The sequence below is a fragment of the Lytechinus pictus genome, chromosome 5 (genome assembly GCF_037042905.1).
Source record: "Lytechinus pictus isolate F3 Inbred chromosome 5, Lp3.0, whole genome shotgun sequence".
Taxonomy (NCBI): Eukaryota; Metazoa; Echinodermata; class Echinoidea; order Temnopleuroida; family Toxopneustidae; genus Lytechinus; species Lytechinus pictus.
The window spans coordinates 6476678-6503004 of record NC_087249.1 but is presented as its reverse complement, the minus strand read 5'-3'; the positions used below and the strand labels follow the sequence as shown (position 1 = coordinate 6503004).

The 26327-nt window shown below is 36.9% G+C and overlaps 2 protein-coding genes across 5 annotated transcripts; both read right to left on the bottom strand.

Annotated features, from left to right (window-relative positions):
• Window positions 1-614: 614 nt before the first annotated feature.
• On the bottom strand, window positions 615-12181 carry LOC129262500 (armadillo repeat-containing protein 6-like). 3 transcript variants are annotated; one of them, XR_010293603.1, is made up of 8 exons: window positions 12103-12181; window positions 7827-8021; window positions 6682-7326; window positions 6128-6273; window positions 5284-5415; window positions 4627-4764; window positions 1521-2041; window positions 615-780 (listed from the first exon to the last, which is right to left on the bottom strand). XR_010293603.1 is itself a non-coding variant. In XM_054900627.2 (7 exons), the coding sequence occupies exons 2-7, from the start codon at window positions 7984-7986 to the stop codon at window positions 1838-1840; spliced, it is 1425 nt and encodes a 474-aa protein (XP_054756602.2). In that variant the 5' UTR covers window positions 7987-8021; window positions 12103-12181; the 3' UTR covers window positions 615-1837. The 3 variants fall into 3 exon arrangements, 2 of the variants coding, with proteins under 2 accessions (XP_054756602.2, XP_063955776.1); XM_054900627.2 differs by having other exon boundaries at window positions 615-2041; XM_064099706.1 differs by having other exon boundaries at window positions 615-2041; window positions 12070-12154.
• Window positions 12182-13216: 1035 nt separating this feature from the next.
• Window positions 13217-23693, bottom strand: LOC129262501 (alpha-methylacyl-CoA racemase-like). 2 transcript variants are annotated; one of them, XM_064099702.1, is made up of 6 exons: window positions 23547-23693; window positions 22365-22608; window positions 20665-20808; window positions 19310-19470; window positions 18221-18413; window positions 13217-17374 (listed from the first exon to the last, which is right to left on the bottom strand). In XM_064099702.1, exons 2-6 carry the CDS (start codon window positions 22603-22605, stop codon window positions 16962-16964), a joined length of 1152 nt encoding a protein of 383 aa, XP_063955772.1. In that variant the 5' UTR covers window positions 22606-22608; window positions 23547-23693; the 3' UTR covers window positions 13217-16961. The 2 variants fall into 2 exon arrangements, with proteins under 2 accessions (XP_063955772.1, XP_063955773.1); XM_064099703.1 differs by having other exon boundaries at window positions 23553-23686.
• Between the last annotated feature and the right edge of the window lie 2634 nt (window positions 23694-26327).

Genomic DNA, 26327 nt, shown 5'->3' with positions numbered 1-26327 from the left:
AGGAATCACTGTACTCTCTCTTCCATCCTTTGCCTTCTCTTTCTTTCTCTCCCTTCCTGCCCCTTTCCTCTATCTTCCCTTCTTTACGCCCACCCCAATCTCTCCTTCAGTCAACTATCTCCCTCTCCCCTCATTCACCCCTCTCTTCTCTTCTTCCCCCCTACACCCTTTCTTTTCCCTCCTTTACCCATCTCTGCCCCCTCCAACTCTTTTCTCTCCTTTACCCCCACCCTCTACTCTCATTACCTCTTCCCTGCTCTAATTTCCCCCTCCCCTCTCCCTTGTTTACCTACATGTAACCCCCTACCCTCATTACATCCCCTCTCTCATTCCCCCTTCCCTAACTCGCTCTTCCCTCCTTTACCCCTCTCTGTATGTCCCCATCTTTCACTCCCCCTCCTGTCTGACCCCCTTTTAATAGCTCACACTCTCTTTTCTTCCATATCTTGGAAAACCTCACACTTCCCCTTCATTCTTTCAATTTTGTGTTATAAATCACATTGATCTATTCTGCATTGCTTCAAAGCATTTCATAATCATTTGTACACACCACCATGAGCTTATTAATCATTAAAAAAAATATGAGCAAAAGAAAATTAAAATCTAGAAGATAATGGCAGGTTTCTCACATTTTTATAAATCAAAATTTATTTGAATTATTGCAAAATCATATATAAAAGATGCAACAACAAACTTTCACTCCACATATACACCAATAAATATATTTACAATACATATATTTTTTTAACTTGCAGCACACGTATGTGCACAGATTTAACCCTATTTAGGCCGGGGTATTTTGGGAGTTCATATGGCCGGGGGGGGGGGGGGGGGGCCTCCCAAGCCCCCCTTAAGATCTCGGCCGTCGACTGCGCCGAAAATTGGCACGCGGGTTGTCTGGGACATAATCTACAAAATTGTATAGTAATTTATTTCATGCGAATTGCTATTAAATGATTATGCTAATTTATGCGTATTTAGTATGCGAAATCATACTTTTTCCTCTAACTCCCTGAATAAAGCTCCAAATGTTCTAATATTTTGGTATAGAACTCTTTGTGGTGTTCTTAGCAAGTGTACATGAACAAAATTGCGATATCAAATCATTTTCTTATGTATTATATTGTTTTTTGCAATTTCTTATGTATTTCTTTGTTTTTTACCTTTCGTTTTTCATTGTTTTTTCAATAAAATATGTTGGGGACTCTTCCGAGATAAAAAAAAGCATAAAATAAATACATTTAAACCAGCAAAACTAAAAATAATCATACATTTATGATTTTTGGTTGAAAACACAATTTGCATTGACTTTGTACACAAAATCACGTTTTTGAGCAATTTTGGGTCTGACATGCACTTACATAATTTCGGAACCACGAACCCGGGTGACGCATAATTGGTCTCAAAAGTTGCGCAAGACTTGAAAGTAAAAAGTCAGCAAGCGGCGCGGTCAAAAAAATTCGTGTGGCGAAAATATTGCGCGAATCGTTGAGGGGGGGCCTCCGAGCCCCCCCCCCAGCCTAGATAGGGTTAAGTGGAATGATAATAGTAATATTTTGCTTTTATATGTAAACAATTTTTTGTAACCCACACAAATTTGCCAATCTCTCTTATAAGGTCAGGGGTTTGAATTCCCCCATGGCACTTGCGTCCATTGGAAAGGCCTTTGTTTACCACTCTCCATCGAAGTGTAGTAAATGGCTAACCAATAGGAAGGATATCCTTGAATGCTCAAGCACCTGATCAGGGTAGCCCTGCTAAAGCCAGGGTAACAGTTTACAGTGCTTAGAGACATTGTATTAAGAATTATTCATATGTTGCATATTATTAGGATTTTCTAATTGGTTAATGGGTTCTTTTCTCCCTTCCAAAGCTCTCGTAATTCCACCTTGAGGTGTAGGTCTCTGAGGGCAGCCTTAGCATCGTCTGGGCAGTGCTTCTCCGCATCTCTTAGAAGACTCTCAATTCCTAGCCGTATAAATGGATCCTTGTGCTCTGGTGTCCTGGCGACTAGGTTCCGCACCGCCCTGCAAGCTTGGTTCTGTAGGATGAATTAAAAAAATGTTATAAAATCATGAAGTAATATATCAATACATTGTATTATACAGCGGTGCTCGAAGTTAGTGAACCCCTCCAGAAAATGAACATATTTAAAGTGTTCAAGTGCTGTCATGCTTTAGATATTTAATTGTGAAGTCAGGTGATAAAATATTACATTCAATAAAGTTTGTATCTCTGGGCTCGCCGATCATTGTAGAATTGTAGTCTGTATTCATCAAGCACAATGAAAAAGTGCATATTGTGGTGAGGTTCAGTAACTTTTGAGCACGACTGTACTAATACAGGTAAACTTGCATTAGTAGAACATTGCTCGAATCAAGGGAGCTCTTGTTTTATAATTTAATTAGTTTCTGATACTTCATTTTCATTATTTCACATACAACTATTCATTCATTTTTAGATGCTAAAACACTTCCACCCTGAAGCCTAATCTTCTGACCTTGAAAAGTCAATATCTTGATTTAAAATATGGGCATTTTAAGACTAATCATTATTATATGTTTGGCATCATTTGTGCCTTTTAGGCAAAAAGCGACCTGAATCACTATGACCCACAGGTCTCTCCACCCAATATAACTGATTGGGGGTGCAGCTGGACCGCTACACCGGGGTTTCCCCCTAACTGACTGACTCTTACATTACTCATCATCGGAAAATTAATAACAGGATGTGAAATGTACAGTCCCCTGGGATGTCTAAGGCATGTTATTAAACAATATCATACTTTGGTATAATAGATGGACTCTCCCCTTGATGGTGTCTATTGTTCCAAATTTACACTATTTCAGACAAACATACACACTACAGGTATAAATAACGATCAATCAGGCAAAATGCCCACTTCAGACAGGTACTAGTGATCTGTTAATAACAGGAAGTTAGAGGCCCTTTCTCTAGCTGGGATGGCTGAAACGTGTTAACAATAAAACTTTGGTATAATAGACTATCACAATGATGGTGGTCTATTGGTCCAATTTCACACTCTATCAGACAAAATACCCTCTTAGGACAGGTATTACGGCAACCGCACACCTTACGATTGGTCTGCGACCCGATTTCAGAATAAAATGTAGTAGAATTTGATGCTAATATTGATACATGGAATATCTTTCTGTGTAATGTTCTAAATCATCGTACGAATACCTATGTTCAAATCTGTGACTATGCTATCATCCTTCTTAGAATAAAAGCAAATTTAATATCTAGTCGTAATGACGTCATAGCAGTCGTACGGTTGGCTACGATTTGAAACTAATTTGGCCTTTACTCCAAAATAAAAGCTTGCAATCTTTCAAAATGGTTATATTATTATTCTTTCAATTGATTTTAACCTCAAATAAAATATGTTCCATTCACATTTTCAGAAAATGAGCAAAATGCGATTTGTTCCAAAATCGGATTGCGAACAGTCGTAAGGTGTGCGGTGGCCTTTAGTAATCTGATTAAAAACAGGAAGTTAGAGACCTTTCCACTAGCTGAGATGGCTGAAACAGGATAACAATAAAACTTTGGTATAATAGACAGACTTTTGCCTTCAAGGTGGTCTATTGTTTGAATTTCACACTCTATCAGACTAAAATACCAACTTAGGACAGGTATTAATAATCTGATTAATAGGATGTCAAAGAGACACTTCCTCTCGCTGGGATGGCTGCATAATGTGTCGCTATAGTAGACAGATTATCCCCTTAAAGGTGGTCTATTGTTCACACCCAGAAGAGGAAAATAGTATTCTGATTAATAACAAATGTCTTCTCTTGTTTTATGAGCCAAAACCCACTTCTTGCACATCAAGTCTACATGCACATTAACTCTCACGGAAGTGTACCAGTTGGTAAATATTATATAGTGTACAGCATATGGCCTTCACTCCAGCCTCACAACAAATATATTGACAAGATGCACACTGAATATTCATTCTTTTTTACACAATCACGAAAATTTACCCGTTTCCGTTGGGCTGCATCAGCTACATGGATAGCGCCAGCTACAACAGTTTGGCGACGCTTGTAGGCTAGCAAGCGAAAGCCTAGACAAAAACATGTAAATTTTTGTGATTGTGTAAAAAAAGAACAAATATTCATGTCTACACACCAATCAGATGAACCTCTTCAGTGATGTAAGATGCACACTGTAAAACAATTATTACATTAGGCAATTTTCCTTTCACAGCATCAACAGTGGAAAGGGAATACCCTAAATTGGAATCAGTTCAGTTCTTTAACTATTTTCATGTGTGAATGTTTTGAGATGAAGTTCTTGGCAGCACATAAATCTGTTTAAATTGGGAAAATTGAAACTAAGAAGAGCAAGACTACATGATTTGCACAATCTGGTCTGAAAATTGCTTCCACTAGGCAATGATCAGAAAAAGTAAATACTCAAGTTACAGGGCATAATATAAACAAATCATTAACATTTACAAAATATTATGGATTTCAAAAAGACTGAAAATAATTATGAAACACAATAACAGTTGTAAACATAATATGATTAATTAAATGAGAGAGAAAGAAAAAAGAAAACAAAAACTAGACTACAATCAAGGGTGTTGTACAATATTACCTGTACTGCTGCTTCATCCTTATGTATTGTCAGGATTTGAACCAGAAGTTTAGCACCCTCAGCTTCCATTACCGCCAGGCAGTTGGCTGGTTTACGAAGAACTATGGCTGCTACAGCTGCGCATCCTACTTGACATACCTATTGCACAACCAGCAAAAAATAAAAAAGAAATAGGTCAAGTACATCCAATGAAAGAGAAGTTCATGAAAATGGAATGAAACAAAAAGGAAACCCATATTTTATTGTTAGAAATAGAAACATTCTGAACATTTGTTTTGCCCAATTGATCGTGGGAACGGCAGCTACTGAACAGCGCCAGACCGAGGAGGATCCCTCCCTTAAATGTTGAGCGCGAAACAAAGTAGCAGCAACACTTTTTTACGTCTTTTGATGGAATTTGTCAGTACACTTGGTGCACAATGCATTCACAGCTGTCTGCGAATAATAAATGAAATATTTTTCTTCACCATTAAAATGAATGAAAGAATACAGTGAAAATAAATAAATAAACAATGTAAACAAACTTTTGACATTTTTTGTCTTCCCATAGTCTTTCATAGTCAACCTTTAATTCAAAACATTTGCAAGTATATTTGGATATCTGGATGAGGCTTAACAAGTATTATGAAATGAGAGGCAGGCGTGTTCCTTACTCACCTGAGGAATGCGTATATATCTTGACATGGCACCTAAGATCGTTGGGATACCTCCAGCATTCACTATAGCAATCTTGACCTCATCGTTTCCAGCTATTGCTTTGAGAAGATCAAGGAGTTGTCTTACTACTACCTACGGAAGAAACAGATTGTGAATAGAGATGTCATTATTTAGTTCAATACAATTATTCATGATTTTTCTGCAAACGTGGACAATATAGAGAATTCATGGAAATGCTAGACGTAAAACATACTGTACCAATGCATACATTAAATACCAGGTAAGCAACTTGCCGTTTTGTAGCCATTCTGAAAAACGGCTAGAAAATGGCAAATTGTGTCAACATAAATTTCTCGAGAATCGTTGTTTAACAGGAGATAAAATTTTGTAGATTTTGCAAGCTTAGCTCACTGCAAATTACTCATAAAAATCACACTGCCTACATGTATTTATCCACTTCATGAAGGCATCAGCTTTGATTTGGATTACAGAGCAAAAACAGCATTTTGTATTATTAAGTACTATGGCACAAGTCTAAGCCACTTTTCACAGCAGTTTTTATGCAGGAATGAAGTTCACATTTTTTTTAAAAATTTCCATCAGTTTATAAAGGAGGTGGATAAAGTTGTTTTGAAATTAGAAAAATTTTCCATGACAAGCATAAAATTTCAATATTTTCAGGGAAAGACAAACTTTTTACAGGGCCCGTTTTCATATTACGGCAAATAGAAAAAATCTAGAAAGGAAACAAAATATATCCCAGGCCAATGAGAGGCACTGAGGCCAATCAATAGGATAACCTTGGATTGATTTAAGCCTGGCTAAGGTACCCAATCTTACCCACCTGACTAGCTAGATCATCACCCAACACCTTCAAGACCGACTTCAGACCTCCTAGATTGACGATCTCTTGACAGAACTCGTTCCTGACTGACAGACGGCCTAAGGTTGCACTGAGGTCACCTACAGCGGCCTGATCATGCATGCAACCTGCAAGAAGCAATGTTTAATATTAAGATACATGTTTGCTTGTGCTCTTCATAATAATGATGGATTAATCCATCTTTATTATGAGTCTGAAGAGCCAAAAGCAAGGAAAGTGTCATGTTATAATAAAGGTCATGATAATGGCATTCAGAAAATTCAACTTTTTTTAAAAACACATTTTACTTTATAGGTAAAGGGATCAAGATTTACTAGTTACAGTATGGAGTTTTTTTATAACAGACTTTTTTTATACATACATTAAACAAAGTAAACATTGATAATATAAAAAAAATCACAATTGTTTGCAGAATCATGTCAAAGTGTATTGTATTTTCAACTCCCAATCTGCATAAGTCATTTTTTCATGCTCATTTACAATCAAATCAAGTGGATATGGTGTACAGTACTCACTCTGCATGACTTCAAGAAGAATCTTCAATGCCCCACTTTCAACGATAAGCTTAGCATGGTCATGGGCTTTCCCAAAGGGTACCCTGACATCATCATCGACGACAAGAGCCCGGAAGGTGGCATCGACTTCTCGTACTACCTTCACATCACCCTTCGCATTTCCTAAGACACTGATGAGTGTTTTGATAAGATTCTTCTTCACATATGCTTGCCTGTTCGTCTCATGTTTGATGCAACTAAATCTAATGGCTTTGATGAGGAGGGCAACGCTTGAAGGATGACTATCCCCTTCAGAACTTGCTACAGTCCTCACTGATTCAAGCAGGAAGTCCATGCCAGCTCCTGTCATCAGATCAGGTTGTCCATTTAGCAGAGAGCACAGGCCCTCTAGAGCTCTGCATTGGAATTGTTCATCTGCCTTTGCTAGTCGGCTTTGGGTCAGAAGAAGTAAGGTTGGGAATGCCTCGTTGCTGGCAGCTTGCATGCGATGCGCTAGATCCTTGTCGCACTCTGTCTTGAAAGCTTGAAGATGTGTTATGATATCCTCTGCTCCATCACCCCCAGAAGCTATGGTTTTGATCCCTTCTGTCAAGCCATGCAGAGCAACCACTACAGGATGCTTGGTTGGTTCACCAGATTCACCTCCTGTATCAGATGATCAGTGGACGTAACAAGGGTAAAGGCACATTGAGAATTAGATTAATATTCAGTTACAATGTAAATGTGTCAAAGTATACCCTTCATTCCTGTTGAAATAAAATGTATCCATATCAATAAAATGCTTATTCAAAGACATGTGCATAAATTATACATGAAATAATGCCCACATCTTTTAAATATTACAATGGTGTCTCCATTTTGCAAAATGTCACTTGCATTCTTCTTTAACTAACCTTACATTATCCTGCAACTTCCAAATTTATTAACACTTTGATTTTTGGCATCAGAAGGAACTTAAATTCCTTAAATTATACAAAACGATCAATTACTCCAATATGATAATCTAAGAAATCACTGTCGCTTTATAAATCTACTGCAGTTGCATGACTGGATATGAATAAAAAAATATGAGGATTTACAATTCAGAATTAAATAAAAACTCCTAAAAACTGGCAGATTCTGTCATCTATGGATGACCTACATACCAACATGAGCTTCTTTGATGATGTTAGCAAGGTTAATGCCCTGAGACTCAAACTGTTGAATGGCATCAGCTACAGCCTCTTCTGCACCAAGCTCAAAGTCTTCCATGTTCTCCTTCACCACGGCATCAAAAGTTTCCTGGGTTATCCGTTTGGAAGCCATGACTCAAAATGACAACAACACTGTGTCCAGATACACTGTAGTAGCAAAGTGATAAATGATATAAAGAATTGATAAGAATTAAAGATAAAAGAATCGTTTCTTAATAAAACTCTTGGAATACCCATGGCAGTCTTGTCTGCATCAAACGGCTTTCTATACTTTAATACGACTGAATGTTTGGTGTAGGCCTACAACTCTCATGTACAGAGTAAATTCTGGTCTTCTTTCTTTCAAACCTGCATACAGTTTTACAGAGAAGACAAACATAGGAAATGCTTATTTCTTCTCATGAAAAGCTATGGTTTGTCCATTTTCAATGAGAATTTAAAATCATGAAATACCTCATAGATATGCTAATCTATTCTAGTTCAAGCCTGGACAAGGATATTAAACATTTATTGCCAAATAAATAACATTTTTTTGTCATGTTTGTAGGGGTCCATTGTTTGACTATTTTACACAAACAAGTGGAACACCTCTGGCATCTCGCCCACATTACACAATTTAATATAGCAGGAGCTCTGACTTAGAATTATTCACAAAAACACCAGTCATATGAGAAGATACTATGTTCATTGACCCTAAAGGACCTTTGACCTTGATCATGTGACCTTAGACTCATGCAAAACGATCAGTGATACTTGATTACTGTTAGGTCCATGTTTCATGAACTAGGTCTATACACTTTCAAAGTTATGATGGCAATACAACTACCCCTAACATGGCCAAAGTTCATTGACCCTAAATGACCTTTGACCTTGGTCATGTCACCTGAGACTCTCACAGGATGTTCAGTGATACTTGATTACTCTTATGTCTAGGTTTCATGAACTCCTGAACTAGATCCATATGCTTTCAAAGTTATGATGGCAATTCTACAAATACTCCTAACATGGCCAGTGTATTGACCGTAAATATGACCTTTATTGACCTTGAAACTCACAAAGGATGTTTAGTGATACTTGATTGCTTTTATGTCCAAGTTGCATTATATACAAGATAAATACATTTCAAAGTTATGACGATTTTATACAACTATATATTTTTTTGTAGAGGTCTAATTGGTCTAATATGGTAGATTTATATTTCATGCAGATGATTGTGAACTCATATTGCTAGTCTTCAGACTTTTTTATTGGTATATTTCAACAAAACCAAATTGAATTTGAACTAACACTTTGTACATGGCCAAAGTTTGTTGACCCTATTGAACTTGGTCATCACATGTGACCTAAAATGCAGGATGTTCAGTAGTTCTCAAGACTATGTCAAAGTTTCATGAACCTGGTCCATATATTTTTCAGTTATGACATTTCAACTTTTTCAAGCACTTAACCTTTGGTTAAGTGTTCAATGTTGATAATGCTGCTGTCATCGGAAAAGCGGCGCCTATAATCCCACTCTGCTAATTGCTATGAAGGTGAGAGTCCACGAGACCATGCAATTGATTTTTTAACATAAAATTTGTGATTTTTCCATATTTTGAACTCAGGAAAACATAAAATATTTGGGACCCAATTATTCATGTACTTGTTGGTGGTTACCAAGTTAGATGCCCCAAGGAATCTTAGACTCTACACTACACTTAATCAAGTTTGATAATAGGCAGTGAAAAGGCCTTTGATTCAGTTTGAAAATGATTTAAAATGACATCAAGATGGTCAAAATCTGACCAATGGTTGCCGATTTATAGATAAAAATTATTTTTTAACAATTTCTTAAATGATAATTTTATAAGTCGGCAACAGTATTATTTAATAATAAAATTTGAAACTTGATTATAAATAATTATTATACAATAATAATTATTCATAATCAAATTAATAAAATTTGAAACTTTGAAACTTGATTATAAATAATTATTGTATAATAATAATTATTCATAATCAAATTAATAAAATTTGAAACTTGATTATAAATAATTATCATATAATAATAATTATTTATAATCAAGTTATAAATTTTATCATCTGTTAAATAATAATTTTTATCTATAAGTCAGCAACAATATTATCTAACAAATAATGAAATTTGAAACTTGATTATAAATAATTATTATATAATAATAATTATTCATAATCAAATTAATAAAATTTGAAACTTGATTATAAATAATTATTATATAATAATAATCATTCATAAACAAGTTATAAATTTTATTATTTGTTAAATAATAATTTTTATCTATAAATTGATCTTCAAAACGGCATTTTGTAACATCGCTTATCGAAGCTAAGTCATAACAAAGTGGTTCAAGGGTCAAGCCTATTGTATTTGCGGTGTTTACGAATGGATCGAGGGATCTACACAAGATCGGTCTGGTAAGAAACCTCTCGTTTTTTATATTTATATACTAAAATAATTTTAATCCCTTCATACGCATTAGGCGTATGAAACTTGAAGGTTCACTAAAGTTAGATGATACTAGTCTACTAGATAAATAAAATCAAGAGAAATGAATCGAGAGGCACAAACTGGACCCTCAAAAAAAGGAAAAGTTGGCCTCTGTCGCGTTCGTTCTCGGTATCAATCGGCCATTTTGTATTCAATTTTGACAGGAGAACGAACGAGACAGAACTTTTCCTTTTTTTGAGGGTCCATGCAGTTTGTGCCTCGATGTCAGGATTTCTGTGTCACGATAGACTTTCATCCATATAATCGAGGTAAGTGCATAATTTATTTTTTCCCCTTTTATTTGGAGTGCTATTATTCATTTATTGCGACCCCAATGCAATCTACCCCATTTTGGAGAGTATAGCTATATAGGCCTAGGGGGCTAGGGTCTATGTCTGCCTCGTAAAGAGTCGTATATATCGTATTACACGGACGAGTCCTGGGCTCCAGCCCGCTTTGCAGGCCGGAGCTCCCTGGGTTAAAAAAAAGGGCGACACGAAAGACGGTCCATCAGTAGAGGCGCACGGCCAATATTGGAGACTGTCTCCAATGTGGGAGATTATCTCCAATATCAGAGACTTTTGTAAAGAATTTGGGTACCCAATTTCAGAGACAGTCTCCAGTTTTGGAGACCAATTTCCTTTTGTTCACATTTGCTGCAAAAGGATTACCTTGGCGGCAAATAAAAATGTAATAAGCAGATTCCTCATGAAAAATTCCCCCTTTTCACGGTCTACTTTAAAAATTCACCGTCTACTTTTGTTTTGATAAGGATTTTTGTTGTCAATCACACACAAAACAAATGGGCTTCTGACCTCATAAGGTGGTTTCAGACCGCCTCGAAGTTCGTCAGTTCCAGGTATTCTCTGATCTGGAAATTTACCCCGATCAGAAAATACCCGCTAAATAGTAGGTACTTGGCGAAATTACGAGAACTTTCGCGGGGATTTTTCCAAGGTCGCAGGTATTTTGGCAATGTGAAAGCAATTTACGGGAACTTTTAGCCTAGCGTGTCGTTGGGCGCGGGCGCCGTGGGTGGCTGCTGGGCTAGTGGTTTTGAATCTCGCGCCTTGCCTGCTTATATTAGACCATACTGCGCATGCTCCTAACTTCAGGAATTTATCCTGAAGGATATGTTTCGGGGCGGTGTGAATGCAGGAATAATTAATGGGTATTTTTTAGCCTAAACATGTTCTCGTATTTTCAATTTAACGCCTTGTGATCGAGGCGGTTTGAAACCACCTAGTGAGACAAAATTTTGGGTGGAAAAAATCATGCTTTTGTTGGTGTTGTTTCTTTTGTCCTTTTGCAAAGCAAGTCTCCAATGTGGGAGATTGTCTCCCCTATTGGAGAGTCTCCCATATTGGCCGTGCGCCTCTAACGTTACTGGTCCATGGAAATACCCTTTAGTGCAATCGGCCCTCGCCTCGGTCGCCGTGGAGCTGGAGTGGGTACGGTACCGGTGGTACCGTTACCGTAGCCAAGGCCCAACCACCGGCGCGGCGGGTAGCAACGGCAGGTAGCAGGCAATCACAGGCCACAGCCCAGGTCAGGCGGGCGCCCTGGCCCAGCGGCGCTACGCTACGCGAGCTCAGACATCTAAAGCAATAAATGAATACAATTGATGAGTAAAAATGAATGTGGATTTGCAAAGCAACTTAAACATGTGCTAAAAGATCAAACACGAACATTTATCTTTCAGCAAATCAAGGATTATTTTACCGAATATTCTCCACCACCTTCTGCTTGTAAATGTAAGACTTGACGAAAATGTATCGTTGAGGGCGTCAACATTTTAGAGCAGGCGCCCTGTTTTGCCCTATTTTTGTGATATATATGTTTTTAAGAAATAAAATCTTTATTTAGATTTCTGTTTCCTTTTTATTCTAAGAATAAACGTAGGGATTACATGTTATTCTGTCTTCACGCAATTCTATAAACACGCCATGTGAAGCCATTTTTAAAACTGGTATATCATCTTCTCTCGATCTAAATAACATTTCTTATATATCTGTTTTACTTTTAAAAAAATGTCTTTTGTTGTGGTATACACTTAGAGCCTACATCACACGCAAAAATATATTTGAAATTCAGGTTTTTTTTTGTATTCATGGGTTATGAAAATATTTGTCCATAATTGTACAAAAAAATTATGAGGCAATGTACATTATTTTCTTCTTTTGTTATATTGAAGAACACTTTTCAGTTATTATACAAGTATTCCCTGATCAAGGAATCAAATTTAACGTTAATTCAGAAATAGAAAATAATTATCATTCATAGGCATTTATATATAGCGTCATCTATCAAGAAATAATCTATTCCAAGGCGCATTGTTATTATTATTTAGCTCGAGCTGCCTTGATCCAGCGCCCCGGGGGGGGGGGGGGGGGCACTTCCATTGACGAGTGGATACATGCGCGACCACAGGGTCTTGAAAAGCACCCTAAATACGTATTTTCCATATTCTGAAAATGCACCCCATAACAAGTATTGTCATCCCCGCATATTTGACCCTAAACACGTATATATTTTTCCGAGCGAAATAGATACCCTTTTTTCAATATTTTTGTGTTTTTGACACCCTTATCACGTTACGTACGTAACGTGCCCTATCTTGAAAAAGACATCTTTTTACGTGTTTTTTTGGTCGCGCATGATATCCACTCGTCAATGTAAGTCACTATCAGCCAAACAAATTTAATAATTTCAGTAGCTTAGTGTGACAACTTCTATGAAATGGGCCCCTGATCAATCAGAATCACTATTCAAAGTAAACCATCTTATATATAAAAATATAATGTACAACAAAGAATCAAAAGGAGGACAATATAGATTTTAATCTCATAATTTATTTTAAAAACTTTTCGTCATAAAAATATATAATTTTCCATTATGCAACATTATTTATACTCCAATATGAATATGTTTCATAAGATTTATATTTTTCTCACAAAGATGAAATTGTCGCATATGTGACCAGCCACCCCAAAACCAACAAAAAGTTGCCCCAAATGAATTTTGAGATTTTTATTGAGTTTAAAAAGCACATCCTAAGCATTCAATTGAAACATAACTTGTTAAAATCAATTAACAATAACAATACAAGAACTTTATTGAATGGAGAAAAAAAAACAAGGCAAGAGCTTCAAAAATAAGGAGAAAACAACGTTTGAAATATGGGATCTCAAGCATGAGATGTGCACACTGCAATGTCAGTGAAACTTCCAAGCATTCTGCAAAACTTTGTGTAAAAGAAACTCTTATGTAACGATTTATTTTCATTTTTTGTCATTTGAATTATATGAAAATACGAATCATACTTTCTTAACCTATTTATATCCATTTGATAGTCTTTTTTTTTTTTAGCTTTTCCCTCTTCCCCTATTTTTTCTTTATTTTTGAAGAAGTTGATGAGTAGAAGAAAAAATGCAAAGATCATTTCAGCTAGCAAATGCAAATGTGCAATCATGAATGGGACTTGAGAGGTAAATATATCTGTTTTTGTACAGTAATTTTGTTTTAATCGTAACAGATAAGCTTGCGACATATGTAACAGTTGTGAAATTTATCAATTATACACATCTGCGTTGCATTTCAAATCAACTTTTTACCTTGCATCAAAGATTAAAATGGAAAAATAATGATTCCATCCCATTTCCCAACAATACATCAAAATATTTAGGTAAAATGCATAAAGAGACTTTACAAACTTAAATTCAATAATTCCTGAAATGAACATTTCACATACTAGTATAAAAAATCCAAGTCATAATGGAACAAGACAGATTATATTCTTTTGAGGAATAACATGAAAGTAAAAAACATGCTTCCCGATAAAATTAATGAAGACATTTACTTACAACAATCTTATCAGTAACTATTTATAAATGTAGACGTATTATTACAATACAGGTGATGATAATTTGAAAACTTTCATTTTCATTTCAGAAATTTCAATTCATTCATTAATAGTAAGTAAAGTTGGTGGCTGTATCAATTCACTGACTGTCAAGTGTTTAATAAATACATGCTTGTTAGAGAATTTAACTACCAAAAGATGGACAGTTTTGAAGTATCATTTCCAAGGGACCAGGGTCATGTACAATCAATACTTGCAATCAGTTGCAAAATAGCATTATTCACTATGCATTTTTGTCAATAAGAGTGGACTAATCAGAACAGGGTTTTTTTTTTATTGATTGATTGATCACAAACCCGTTATTACCTCAAGCGATGTTCGTGTCAAACAAATCGCGATTGCATGCGATGTTTTAAAATCGGCCATGAATAATAAGTGTGAGGAAGAAGATACTGGCCCAAAATCACCAATTTTGAGGATAACCGGAGGATGGACACGGAGTGAAATACGGGTGTAGAGTAAGATATTAAGTTATTCATCTTTCTCGTTATATTTTTTTTCTTTAATTTTTACGATAAACATGATTTCCATCCCACATTTGTGACTCGGTATATCCGAACTGGTTCACCATCTCAATGTTCGGGTAGGTGGAGCGTAGTGTAGCGGTAGTGAAGTGGAGCCTGCACGAACATCGCTCGAGGTAACCCGTTATAGACCACTGTGTTAAGACCACCTTGGCCCCATCATATTAAATTGAGTTAAAATTGATCCGATCAACCACAACTATGGAAAGCCAGCAACACCAACATGTAAAATGCACATGTCTATTAAACACGTTTTCTAAGTATGATGTATATATATTCATGCATGCATCATTGTCTTGACAATTCACTTTGCTCCTCTTTATTTACAAAGGGACATTTTAGCAATTTCCTGTATAAAAATTTTCGACATTGATGGATTTCCACAGCGGAGGTTGATCAGATCAGTCATAACTCAAATGAAGACTATAACAAAATGGTTCCAGCACACATGATTTAATTTAGTGCTCCACCCTGCAAAATAAGTGTCTTCCTCCGGAGGATAATAACTACAATGTCTCCTCCATCAAGCACAAATAACATAAAGTTGATGGAATGATTTGAAATAACAAGATGAAGATGACTAACAGAATACTATTAAGTCTGCAAACTATGTCCTTGGTGATCTACTATTTCATTTTCTCATCAATGCTACATGCTATTTCTCTGAGGGAAATGGAAAAGAATTCAGAGGCAAACAGTGGCAAGATAATAATTTCGGAATCAAGTGAACAGATGAACAAGTTAGAATTTAAGAAAGAAGAGAAAAAATCAATGATCCTAATTTATAAAAAAAAAAAAAATCAGGGGGTCTTAAAAATGAAACAACTATACATATTACAGTTGCTCACAATACAGTAGCTTTCACAATCACCGCAGGTCAACAATTGAAATTCTTGGAAGTCATACAATTAACAACTGTTACCGTATGAATAGCTGAATCTCTTCACCAACAGAAGATAATGTGCAATAACCTTAAAGGAAATATCTTATTCATCTCCTATCTCCAGGCTGTTGAGTACTCCATTTTGCAATTCCTTCTAACATTTTTTTTATTTTCTCTGCATTTTTCTCTCATTGACTCATTCGAAGTAAAGGGAAGAATAAGTGATCCTCATTCCAAAAACGTTTTAAATAAAGGGTGTGGTCGAACTCATTTTAAACGTACGAAAATAAACACAAATTAACATACATTGACCATGCACACACTTAAAAACATTTATACCTCATTAATCCAGAAGCAGGTTTAAATCCTGGTTTCGAAAGAACTTCTTTTATGCCAGATTCAGGCCATCATAGTGAATAATGGAAAAGACAATGATTTGTCAAGGAACTAGATTCCTTCAACGTCTTTATTATCCTGAAAACTACTGGTGTTTAATAATGAATCCTTTTTTAAAACTATCCTTTGAACTGTTAACTTTTTGAAGATAAATTAACTTGTTGAAAGCTGAATGTTTTTCATTCTAATTGGATCACTTCAGAAATTGTCCAGATCCAGATGGCTACATGTATGTTAAGCAATGGCAAAGATTTGAAATTTTAGCATGTTTATGAATTGTCATATATTTCAAATTTTAAAATAATCATAGTTCAATCAATCAATCAAACTTTTTTTAAGTGCTACAATGACCATGGTTAAAAGTGGAAATTTACAGCAAAAACTAGCATGTTCACCAAAGCCAAACCATCACAACATATTAAATTTAATACAGCATCAGTAATTTTCACAATCACTGCTGGTCAACAATAATTGTAAGTCCCTTTGATACTAGAATTTCTTGGAAGGCTGCTGTCACATGCATTCAAAGAAATTGTTATTGAACACCATTTGAATTGCTGAGCCTCATCTTAATAAAGAGAGAGAGAGAGATAGATGAGCAATCACCTTGGAACATATTGCATACACCTTCATTCTCCTAGATATTTGTACCCATCTCTCGCAATTAAGCTCCTTACAACATTTATTTCATTTCTCTGCATTTTCCCACCACCATCACTGACTGCCATCAGGTAATCATCAATTGCAATCTGATCTTTATATATTTTGACAATTCTGAAAGCCAAATACATTTTATGGATGCTCATTGCTTCATGCTGATTTCGCGCCATCAGTAGGACCCTGTTGTGGAAGCTCCTCATAACTTGGAAGACACTTTTGCCACTTCGGCAACCCCATTATCGCACATCTCCTTCACCTCATCTTTGCTGTATCCAGCCTCTAACAGAACTGACAGTGTGTCTTGGCCGACAGCTGGGAGAGCCATCGAGTTAGGCCGAGCAGGGGTGCGCGACAGGATCGGAGCAGGGGCGGGTTCGCGCCCCCCTTTGGTATTCGTCAAGAAGTGTCCCATGGCTTTGTTATGGGGATGCTGGGATGCCTCGTCTCTAGTCAGGACAGGAGTGACGCAGGCATCGCTGTTCTCAAAGATCTGGGTCCACTCTGACTGGGTCTTGGTGGCGAAGATACTGGCAAATGTTTGCTTCATACTGGGCCAGTCCTCCCTGCTCAACTGTGGAGGTAGATCATCGTCATCAGCGAGTCCAATACCTGCAATGAAAAATTATTATCCAATATTGTATATCAATTATCATATAGTAATAAAGGTAATACATTTTGAATATACTGTAATTTATTCATTTATTGATTACTCTTTTGTTTCACAATTCCTGTCATCAAGTAATAAGCAGAAAATTGAGTGCTTAGAAATATTTACATCGTTCGTTCGTTCGTTCGTTCGTTTGTTCATTCATTCATTCATGTTCTTTATTTTTCTAGAGGGGGGGGGAGGATGGGTTCAACTGTGCCCCCATCAATATGCCAATGATCTTCACCCTCTCTTCTTTCTAAACCTACATCCCCTTCCCCCTCTTCCCGCATACTGTCATTTTTCCTATTCTTCCATCCCACCCTTTGGCCTCATCTGTGCCTGGGAGACGAAAAGCCAACTGAATCACTTTGACCAGCAGGTCTCTTCTCCCGATATAACTGATTGGGAGAGTGTAGGTGGACCACTAAACCAGGGTTTCCCTATATACATATGAATATTACAATATTATTATAAAGATTTCTCATCCTCACCCTCTAATTCCCACATACTATCATTTTTCCTACTGTTCCTCTCATCCCTGCTTTCTGTAACCCTAACCCCTTCCTCCTCATTCTCTTCAAATGCTGATCTTTTCTCATTAAACGTGACACAACGCTTATCGCCAAACAAGAATGCAAGTCTGATTTGCATGCAAAAGAGTTTTGAGCATGCTCAAAACTTGTTTGCGTGTGAGTTGCAGGTGATTGCCCGCAACCAACCCGCAAGGCTTGCACGGAACGATATGACAAAGCCTCCAATATCAAATGAATTACCATTATGACAACATATTACAATAAAGGGCTCACCTTCCAAGAACTTAGCATAGAACTGGGGTTCCAGGGCGCCCACTGCCATATACTTTGCATCTAGAGTACGATATGTATCGTAGCATGGAGCTCCCGAATCAAGAAGATTCTTTCCTCTACTGGCATCATCTCCAAAAAGACCCATATCACGATTCGCCCATAAAAATGAGCTAACATAGGCTGCTCCATTAACCTGAAAATAAAACAGGGAAGGAAGTAATTTTTGTTTTTCATAGAAATTCTTTTTTTCCCCTCATTGGGGCTATTTCTTTCATTTTAAGGGTCACTATTTAGGGGTAACAAGCAAAATGATGTTAAAGGAAATATCATTATTCTGCCATAGTTAGAATATTGATTTTCTAAGTAATCTTGCATATTGTAACTTGTGACAGATCTTGGGTGACTCTAGAAAAAATAGTCACCCCAAAGCATGCATTTTGGGAGTATTTTAGGGGTGATTTGGGCTGTCATGAGGGCAAAATCACCTATCGCCCTCATGTATTTCGTACACTGAAATAAAACAATATAAATCAATCACTGGAGATATAAAATTTACACATGCTACGTGAGAGTCATCAGGTTATTAATCTATAATGACAAAGTGACCATATGGTTATATTGAAGTTTGGTCCAATTACTTATAATAATACAAAACACATAAGGGTCAAAATTCATACCAGCTGTGCCTCATTTCTGTTCCCTCAATATTTTTGATGATCTAAGACAAAATAAACATTACAATCCCTCACTGGAAGTCACCGTTCTTCTGTATCTATGAAAGTAGGAGAACTTCACACTATACAACAAACATGTATTCTTTTTTTGTTTTAGGTACATAAAACTTGGAACAAAAATGCATTCTAGAAGTTGAAAAAGTTGAAACATTTCTGTTGACAATTTTCAAAGTAACACCTCATCAAAGGATGAAGTTATGGTCTTAAAAGGGAATTGAATGTCATATTTCATCACCTGACTTATATCTAAAACACGGCAGAACTTGAACACTTTAAATATGTTCATTTTCTGTTGGGGTTCACTAAATTTTCAGCACCACTATATATCCAATTTGATTACTTTATTCATACTCACCATATTTGCATCAATGACTTGGCCAAGTCCAGATCTTGTTCTTTCAAACAGAGACATGACGATGCCCATGGCACACATCAGACCCCCTCCGGCAAAGTCTGCCAGCAAGTTGACAGGAAAGGTGGGCTTCTCTCCTGTTCGCCCAAGTGCAGACAGAACCCCTGAAATAATTAGACAAATGAAAATATTATAAAAGCCTATACTTGTTCTCATGTTAAAATATTGGGTGATGTACGTTCTGATATATGGCCATGGTTTAGTTAAACCTGGGTTCATTTAGACCACACTTTTATGGAATGCCAGTTGTCAACCCATTCACCAAATAAAAAAAATCAATCTTATCCTGCTGCAAAAAGTTGTCAAAAAAATCAATTGAGTCATGAAATGTGAGAGAATTTGAAAATACAAAAATATTATGAATTTTAACTGATTAATTGGTACATTAAAATTGCCACCGATATGGAAAAAATTGAAGCCAGCATTCCACAGAAGCATGGTTCATGATTCTAGTTTAGACTAGGATTAAACCTAGGTTTAAACCTAGGTTTAATTATTAGAATACAACCCATTGTGTTTATGAAAGGTGTATACTTCGTTGAATAAAATGTTAGTTTGTTAATTTCGAATCATAATTGTGTTATTGTTAATGCATTACTAAGTTTAATACTGACAGAAGACCAAATTACATAAGTGCATTGAGATTCTGTTGAATATTACCCGGTATGCACAATAAAAGCATCTAATATTTTTACAAATTATTGTCTGTTTGCTGTTATTTCAATCAATTTCTTCCAAGAAAGTCATACATTTCTCTACTTTTTCTGAGAGTTTTGGTACACTTGCACATAAGAATATATAAGGAACATTATGAACTGAAAATTTTCATAGAATTTAAATATATTTTTGTTTAATCTTAAGTCAAATTTTCAGGTGCGCAGACATGGGGCTCTCCTTAAAATAATGAGTGCCTGACATCTGATCAGGCAACATTTGCTCTGGGCTCCGTAACACAAAGATTAGCGATCAATCGCTAAATGAACTGACCAATCAAGATCAATGCTACAAGCGCATTTGGCGCAAAATACTGACCAGAAACCAATCAGAAGTGTTCTTTCATATTTTCTTACCATCGCTAAGCTTTGAGTTACGGGGCCCAAGTCTTAATATCTTAGAGGCCAGAGGGCATAGGGTTAGAGTTAGGATTGTAATATAGTTTTTGGTTCAGAATAATATAAAGATAAGGGTACTTGTCTTAGGTTTTATTTAATTTTGTAAGTCAGGATTTATTTATCTTTTTTTCCATCAGAGTAACTGTATGATAGCCACAGCAAATTTCATGGAACCTTGAAACTTACCGGCGGTGGCAATATAATTGATGTCATGACCCGCCATTTGCTTCATAGGACCTTCCTGTCCAAACCCACTTAGCCTTGCATAGATTAATCCAGGATTGTCTTTCATCAAAGCAGATGGACCCAGACCCATCCTCTCCATGGTTCCTATTGAGAAGTTTGATCAAAGACAGAAAGGTAATATTATTATTATTATTTATTTCCCTCAGCAAGAAATTTTTCCACATTGTGCTGCACTCAACCCAGGTGAGGTGAATGGGTACCCGGTAGGAAGAAATTCCTTGAATGCTTGAGCGCCTTGGCAGCCCAGCTAAAGCCGGGGTTATAAAAATAGCAGGGCCCACTGGGAGAACAGTTTACAGAACTGAAGTGGTTTCCATAAATATACCTATATTATTATTATTATTTGACCAATATAAAAAAGTACATATACATTACATCAGAAAACAATTACAGTATACATGAACAAACATGCAAAGAAATATATGTGAGTGGCAAGTGGGTCAGGAGGCACAAAAGTGAAATTCAGCACTGTTGCCCGGAGGCATGTCCCCCTGCTCCCCCTCCAAACACAAGCCACTCCCATGACATAAATGAAAAATATAAATTCTTTTACACAAAATATTACACATTGATAAATGGGAATGAAGAGGAAGGGGGGCAAAAAAAATGTCAAAGGAGATAGAGATATGTACATATTTGGAATAAAAAAAATAGTGCTGCAAGATATAAGAAATATACTTAAGTAAATAAAAATAGAAACAGCATCTCGGCACTGAACAGTAATATATTGAGAGCATAGGAAATACATTACAACTTTATTTTAATGGCGGAAGCGAAATGTACAGATTAGTGAATTGGTGTGTTATCATTCGAATGGGCCTGTATTACAAAACTATACTGCTCAGAATGTTGCAATATTGGCTAAGTTATGGAAAGGCCTGCTTTTTGATGAGGTTAAGGCCTACTGTATTGTTTGTCCTCTGTGTTTGCATCCTTAAAAAAAAATCACAATTTATTTCTTAAATGTGTTTTAAAAATATATAACTTTTAAAAGTTTTTTTTTAAAGTATAATTTCTTCAATGAATTTTCTTTTTTCTTTTTGATTACCTTTAATTTTTTTTGGAAAGTATACACTTCTCATTGCACATGATCTTAATTGTCTATTCTTTACGTGAGACAAGTTGTCTCATACAATTACATGTCTGAGAACTATAAATCATGCTGAGCATTTTTGTTGCTCACATGATTGAGATTTACAGGGTAGTTCTTTTTTTTTAAAGAGTTCCATATGCACCCCCCACCAAAACTAACAAAAGATTGTTGAGAATTCCGGTTCGCTCACTTCAGAATTTTCTATCATTTTTTACTGCTGCTTACCTTAGTGAGGACTTGAACTCACCTCATTTTATCTGCAGTCAAGACCTCTTCCCGCTATGCTAGCGAGAAGCGTTGATACCGAAAGGGGCATTTTAATGATTATCAGCCAATAGTTTGACTAGTCTAGACTCACAGACCCTTTACTGACTGAATAAACTGATGTTTATGGACAGTTACACGCACTAGATCCTGCTCGAAATATGAATCCCCCATCATATATGTTTCATACTAGGGCTAGATATATCATTCTGAACCTTATCCATGTTTTTATTTTAAATTTTAGTGGGGTGCATATGGAACTCTTGCCGTTTTTTTTTCATACCAGGTCTAAAGGGTTCAATCAGAACATCAGCATCGCTGCTTACTCTCTTGAATGCTTCAACTCCCTTTGGCGACTTCAGGTTGAGGGCGACAGACAGCTTGCCACGGCTAAGTTTGTCACTCATCTGAGCAAGTCGGTCCACCCTGATGACCCTGGCACCGAAGTCTGCAAGGATCAGTCCTGCATGGGGGACTGGTGCTAGACCAGCAATCTCAATGACCTTCAACCCAGCAAGAGCCATTATCTGCAAGTAATATCAAGAAACACTAATTAATTCACAATCTAGACTTAGTAAGTTCTAGTCTAGTTCTAGTTTTACAAGGGTCCATACTACTATTATAAAAGTCTAAAGATTCTGCGCCTAAGTTTTAGCGGTCGTATTTATTTATTCTTTATTTAGATCTATTTAATTTTTTTCAATATTCATTTTTTTTTTTCAGTAGGGTGGCTCCATCAGTAATTGGCATACTGTTTTCCTTGGACTGGTGAGTGACTGGCCCTAAAAGATTAAGTCAGATTCTAAGAATACAAACATTACAAAAAAGCATACAATGTGAAGTTAAACAAACTGTAATACTAATATGTCAATAACATAAAACCATTGAAAACAATTAACACAAAGGGCCAGTATAGAATAAGGCCATCTATAATGCCAAAATAAAAGACTAAGTTAGAAATAAGGATTCCGTCTGAATTGAGTGATTCAACATAAAAAGTTGAATCATCAACTATCATTTATCAAGACTTTAAATTATTAAGAATAAGAGTCTAACTTGAAGAGTCTAACTCTAAGACTAAGACAAGACAAGTCTTCATTAAGTTGTAGGCCTAGATCTAGATAATTAACGTTAGAAGTCCATTCAAGACATTGGAAGGAAAAAAAACCCAGGCTAAGGCCAACTGACTCATTTTGTTAACACTTAGTTAACGTTAACGTTATAAAAAATCAAAATCGAACGGGGTCATGTCAGCAGCAGTCAATACGAGTATGACCACGCCCACGCCGCTCGGCAGTTCCGTACCGTACCACATTACCGACCAAGTGCGGTAGCGCCTGCATGCGACAGCGTTCGTGTGTGGTGGTTACCACAATTTCATTGCCGTTTCATTTGAAAATCCAAATCGATTATTGGAATATGTAATGATTAAACAAACAAACTATCTCATTTATTGACCACTTGCCTTTACCAGCTTCAGCTTGGTTTTGGCACAAGTAAAAGCTTCGAAGAAGTGTCCTGATTGAGAAAAATTGGACAGGTTAAAGACAATTGTTTGTAAGCTTGGTTGTGGCTTGTTGTAGTGCAGTCAGTTTATGAAGTGCCAAGTGATACCGGTATATGCCAGGGTGATTTTATTTTTTAATATGCCTCGTCTTTTCCTATGAGTAACTAATTTGATTTGTGTTAAGAGCTGATCGAGCATACGGACTCATGACGGTCACTGAGCTGAGGTTTTTTTTAATTTTATTTATTTATTTTATTATTATTATTATTATTATTTTTTTTTTTTTTTTTTTGGGGGGGGGGGGGGGTGAGCTTCATAAGAACAATGAAAAAGCTTTTAATGTTATAAGTTGCATGTTTTTTTTCTCTCTTTTTTCGTCAGTCACGGGCGCCAGGTGGAGGGCGGGGGGGGGGAGTTTGATTCTCCGCCCCAAAATACTGGGGAGGAGAAATAAAGGTGGAGGAGATAAAAAAAATCTATTGATTTCGGGGCGAAATATTTTATCTCCTTTATCATTCACCCAGGACCAAAATCCAGTTGAAACCAATTAGAGCAAAACCAATTGAAACCAGTTGGCCAACTGGTTTCAATAGGGAAATTTGAACAGCTGGTTCCAATTGAAACCAGTTGCCAATTGGTTCCAGTTGAAACCGATTGGGCAACTTGAACAAGTTGGCAATGGTTTCAATTGGTTCCAGTTGAAACCAATTAGGCAACTGCATCCAGTTGGTTCCAGAGTGTTCTAATTTCCATATAACCAGTATTTGGAGGCAACTGGTTTCAATTGGTTCCAGTTGAAACCAATTAGTTTCAACTGGATCCAATCTGAACTTCCAGTTGGAATGAACTTGAGTAGTTAATTAATTACAATTTGTACTAACCATTGCTCATGCCAACACAGAAGCATCGTTATATGTCAATTAATACCAATGTAGAGGGCATTGATAAAACATAGACTCTCATACAAATATATTTATATGGAGGAGCTTCGAATATGTATTTGTATTTGATGTAATTTGGTATAACAGTTAGTGGTGTACTAATCATCTTTCAATCTGTTGTAATTATCAGTGGCGGATCCAGGGGGGTGGCGCAGGGGGCGCGCGCCCCCCCTAATATTTGAGCGGCGCCGAAGGCGCCGCTCAAAAAAAAAAGTAAAAGAAAGAAAAGGCGCTGCTTGAAAAAATAAAAATAAAGGAAAGAAAAGGCGCCGCTAAAAAAAATTATACACTGATATAATATTAGCAACAGTAAGGAAAGACTTTCCCCCAGCAAAGCACAATCATATCTTCCTTATCTTTTCTTTTAACTACCCTTTTCCCAACAACTTCGCCGGTTAAAAATAATCAGCAGTGCGCTGCCTGTATATAACTGGCGCCAATCAAGAATAATCAGCCCCACCTTAATCTAAATCGGCGCCGGACAAGAATAATCAGCGCCATTTGGTTATAAATCGGCGCCAGTCGAGAAAAATCGGCACTGCCAGAGTCTTAACGGGCGGCGATCAAGGATAATCTGCGCCACCTAAATCTAAATCGGCACCAGATAAAAATAATCGGCGCCATCTGGTTATAAATCGGCGCCGGTACAGAAAAATCGACCCTGCCTGAGTTCTTAACCGGCGCCGATCAAGGATAATCAGCGCCACCTAAATCTAAATCGGGGCCACGGACAAGAATAATCAGCGCCATCTGGTTATAAATCGGCGCTGCCAGAGTCTTAACCGGCGCCGATCAAGAATAATCAGCTCCACCTAAATCTAAATCGGCGCCGGGCAAGAATAAACGGCGCCATCTGGTTATAAATCGGCGCCGGTTAAAAAAAATCGGCGCTGCCTGAGTTCGTAACCGGCGCCGATCAAGGATAATCAGCGCCACCTATATCTAAATCGGGGCTGGTCAAGAATAATCAGCGCCATCTGGTTATAAATCGGCGCTGCCTGAGTCTTAACCGGCGCCGATCAAGAATAATCAGCTCCACCTAAATCTAAATCGGCGCCGGACAAGAATAATCAGTACCACCTGGTTAAAAATCGGCGCCAGTCAAGAATAATCGGCGCCTCCTGGTTCTAAATCGGCGCCAGTCAATTATGAATTGCTGCTGCCTGAATCTTACGTGACGTCGGTAAAAATAATCATCACTACTTGTTCTAAATCGGCGCCGGTCAAGAATAATCAGCGTCCCCTGGTTCCAATAAATAGGCGCCGGTAGAATAATGAAGAAGGGCCTATTGCCAACCAAATCTAGATCGGCGCCGGTCAAGAATGATCAACGGCACCTAGCTGGTTATACATTTTATTGTTGAATGGTCATAAAAAAGCTTATCGCATGCCCTTACAGAGTGGACTGGGGCGGGGCAGTTGCCCACAGAATGACAGATGTCATGAAATCTTTAATTTATTTAAAAAAAACCAGAATCATACAAAAGCGTAGTGCAAATCTTTTAATTTTGATCTTATTTTCCAATGCTTAAATAAAAAGAAGGTCAGTCACTTTTCTTCTTTACACATTCCACATGCCACCTCTATGGCCTTTAGTTTAAGACAGCTTCTATATAGTGTTTTATGAAGATGATTCGATATTTTAGCCCAAAACTTTGCTAAAACCCGTTGCTAGTATCGGGAGTGTATAATCATGCAACCAGTCGTATATTGAAATTGAGCTACACAACTCGTTCTTTATTTAAAATCGTGCTTAAATTATCCGCTTCTCAGATTGGAATATGCAATTTTTTCAGCT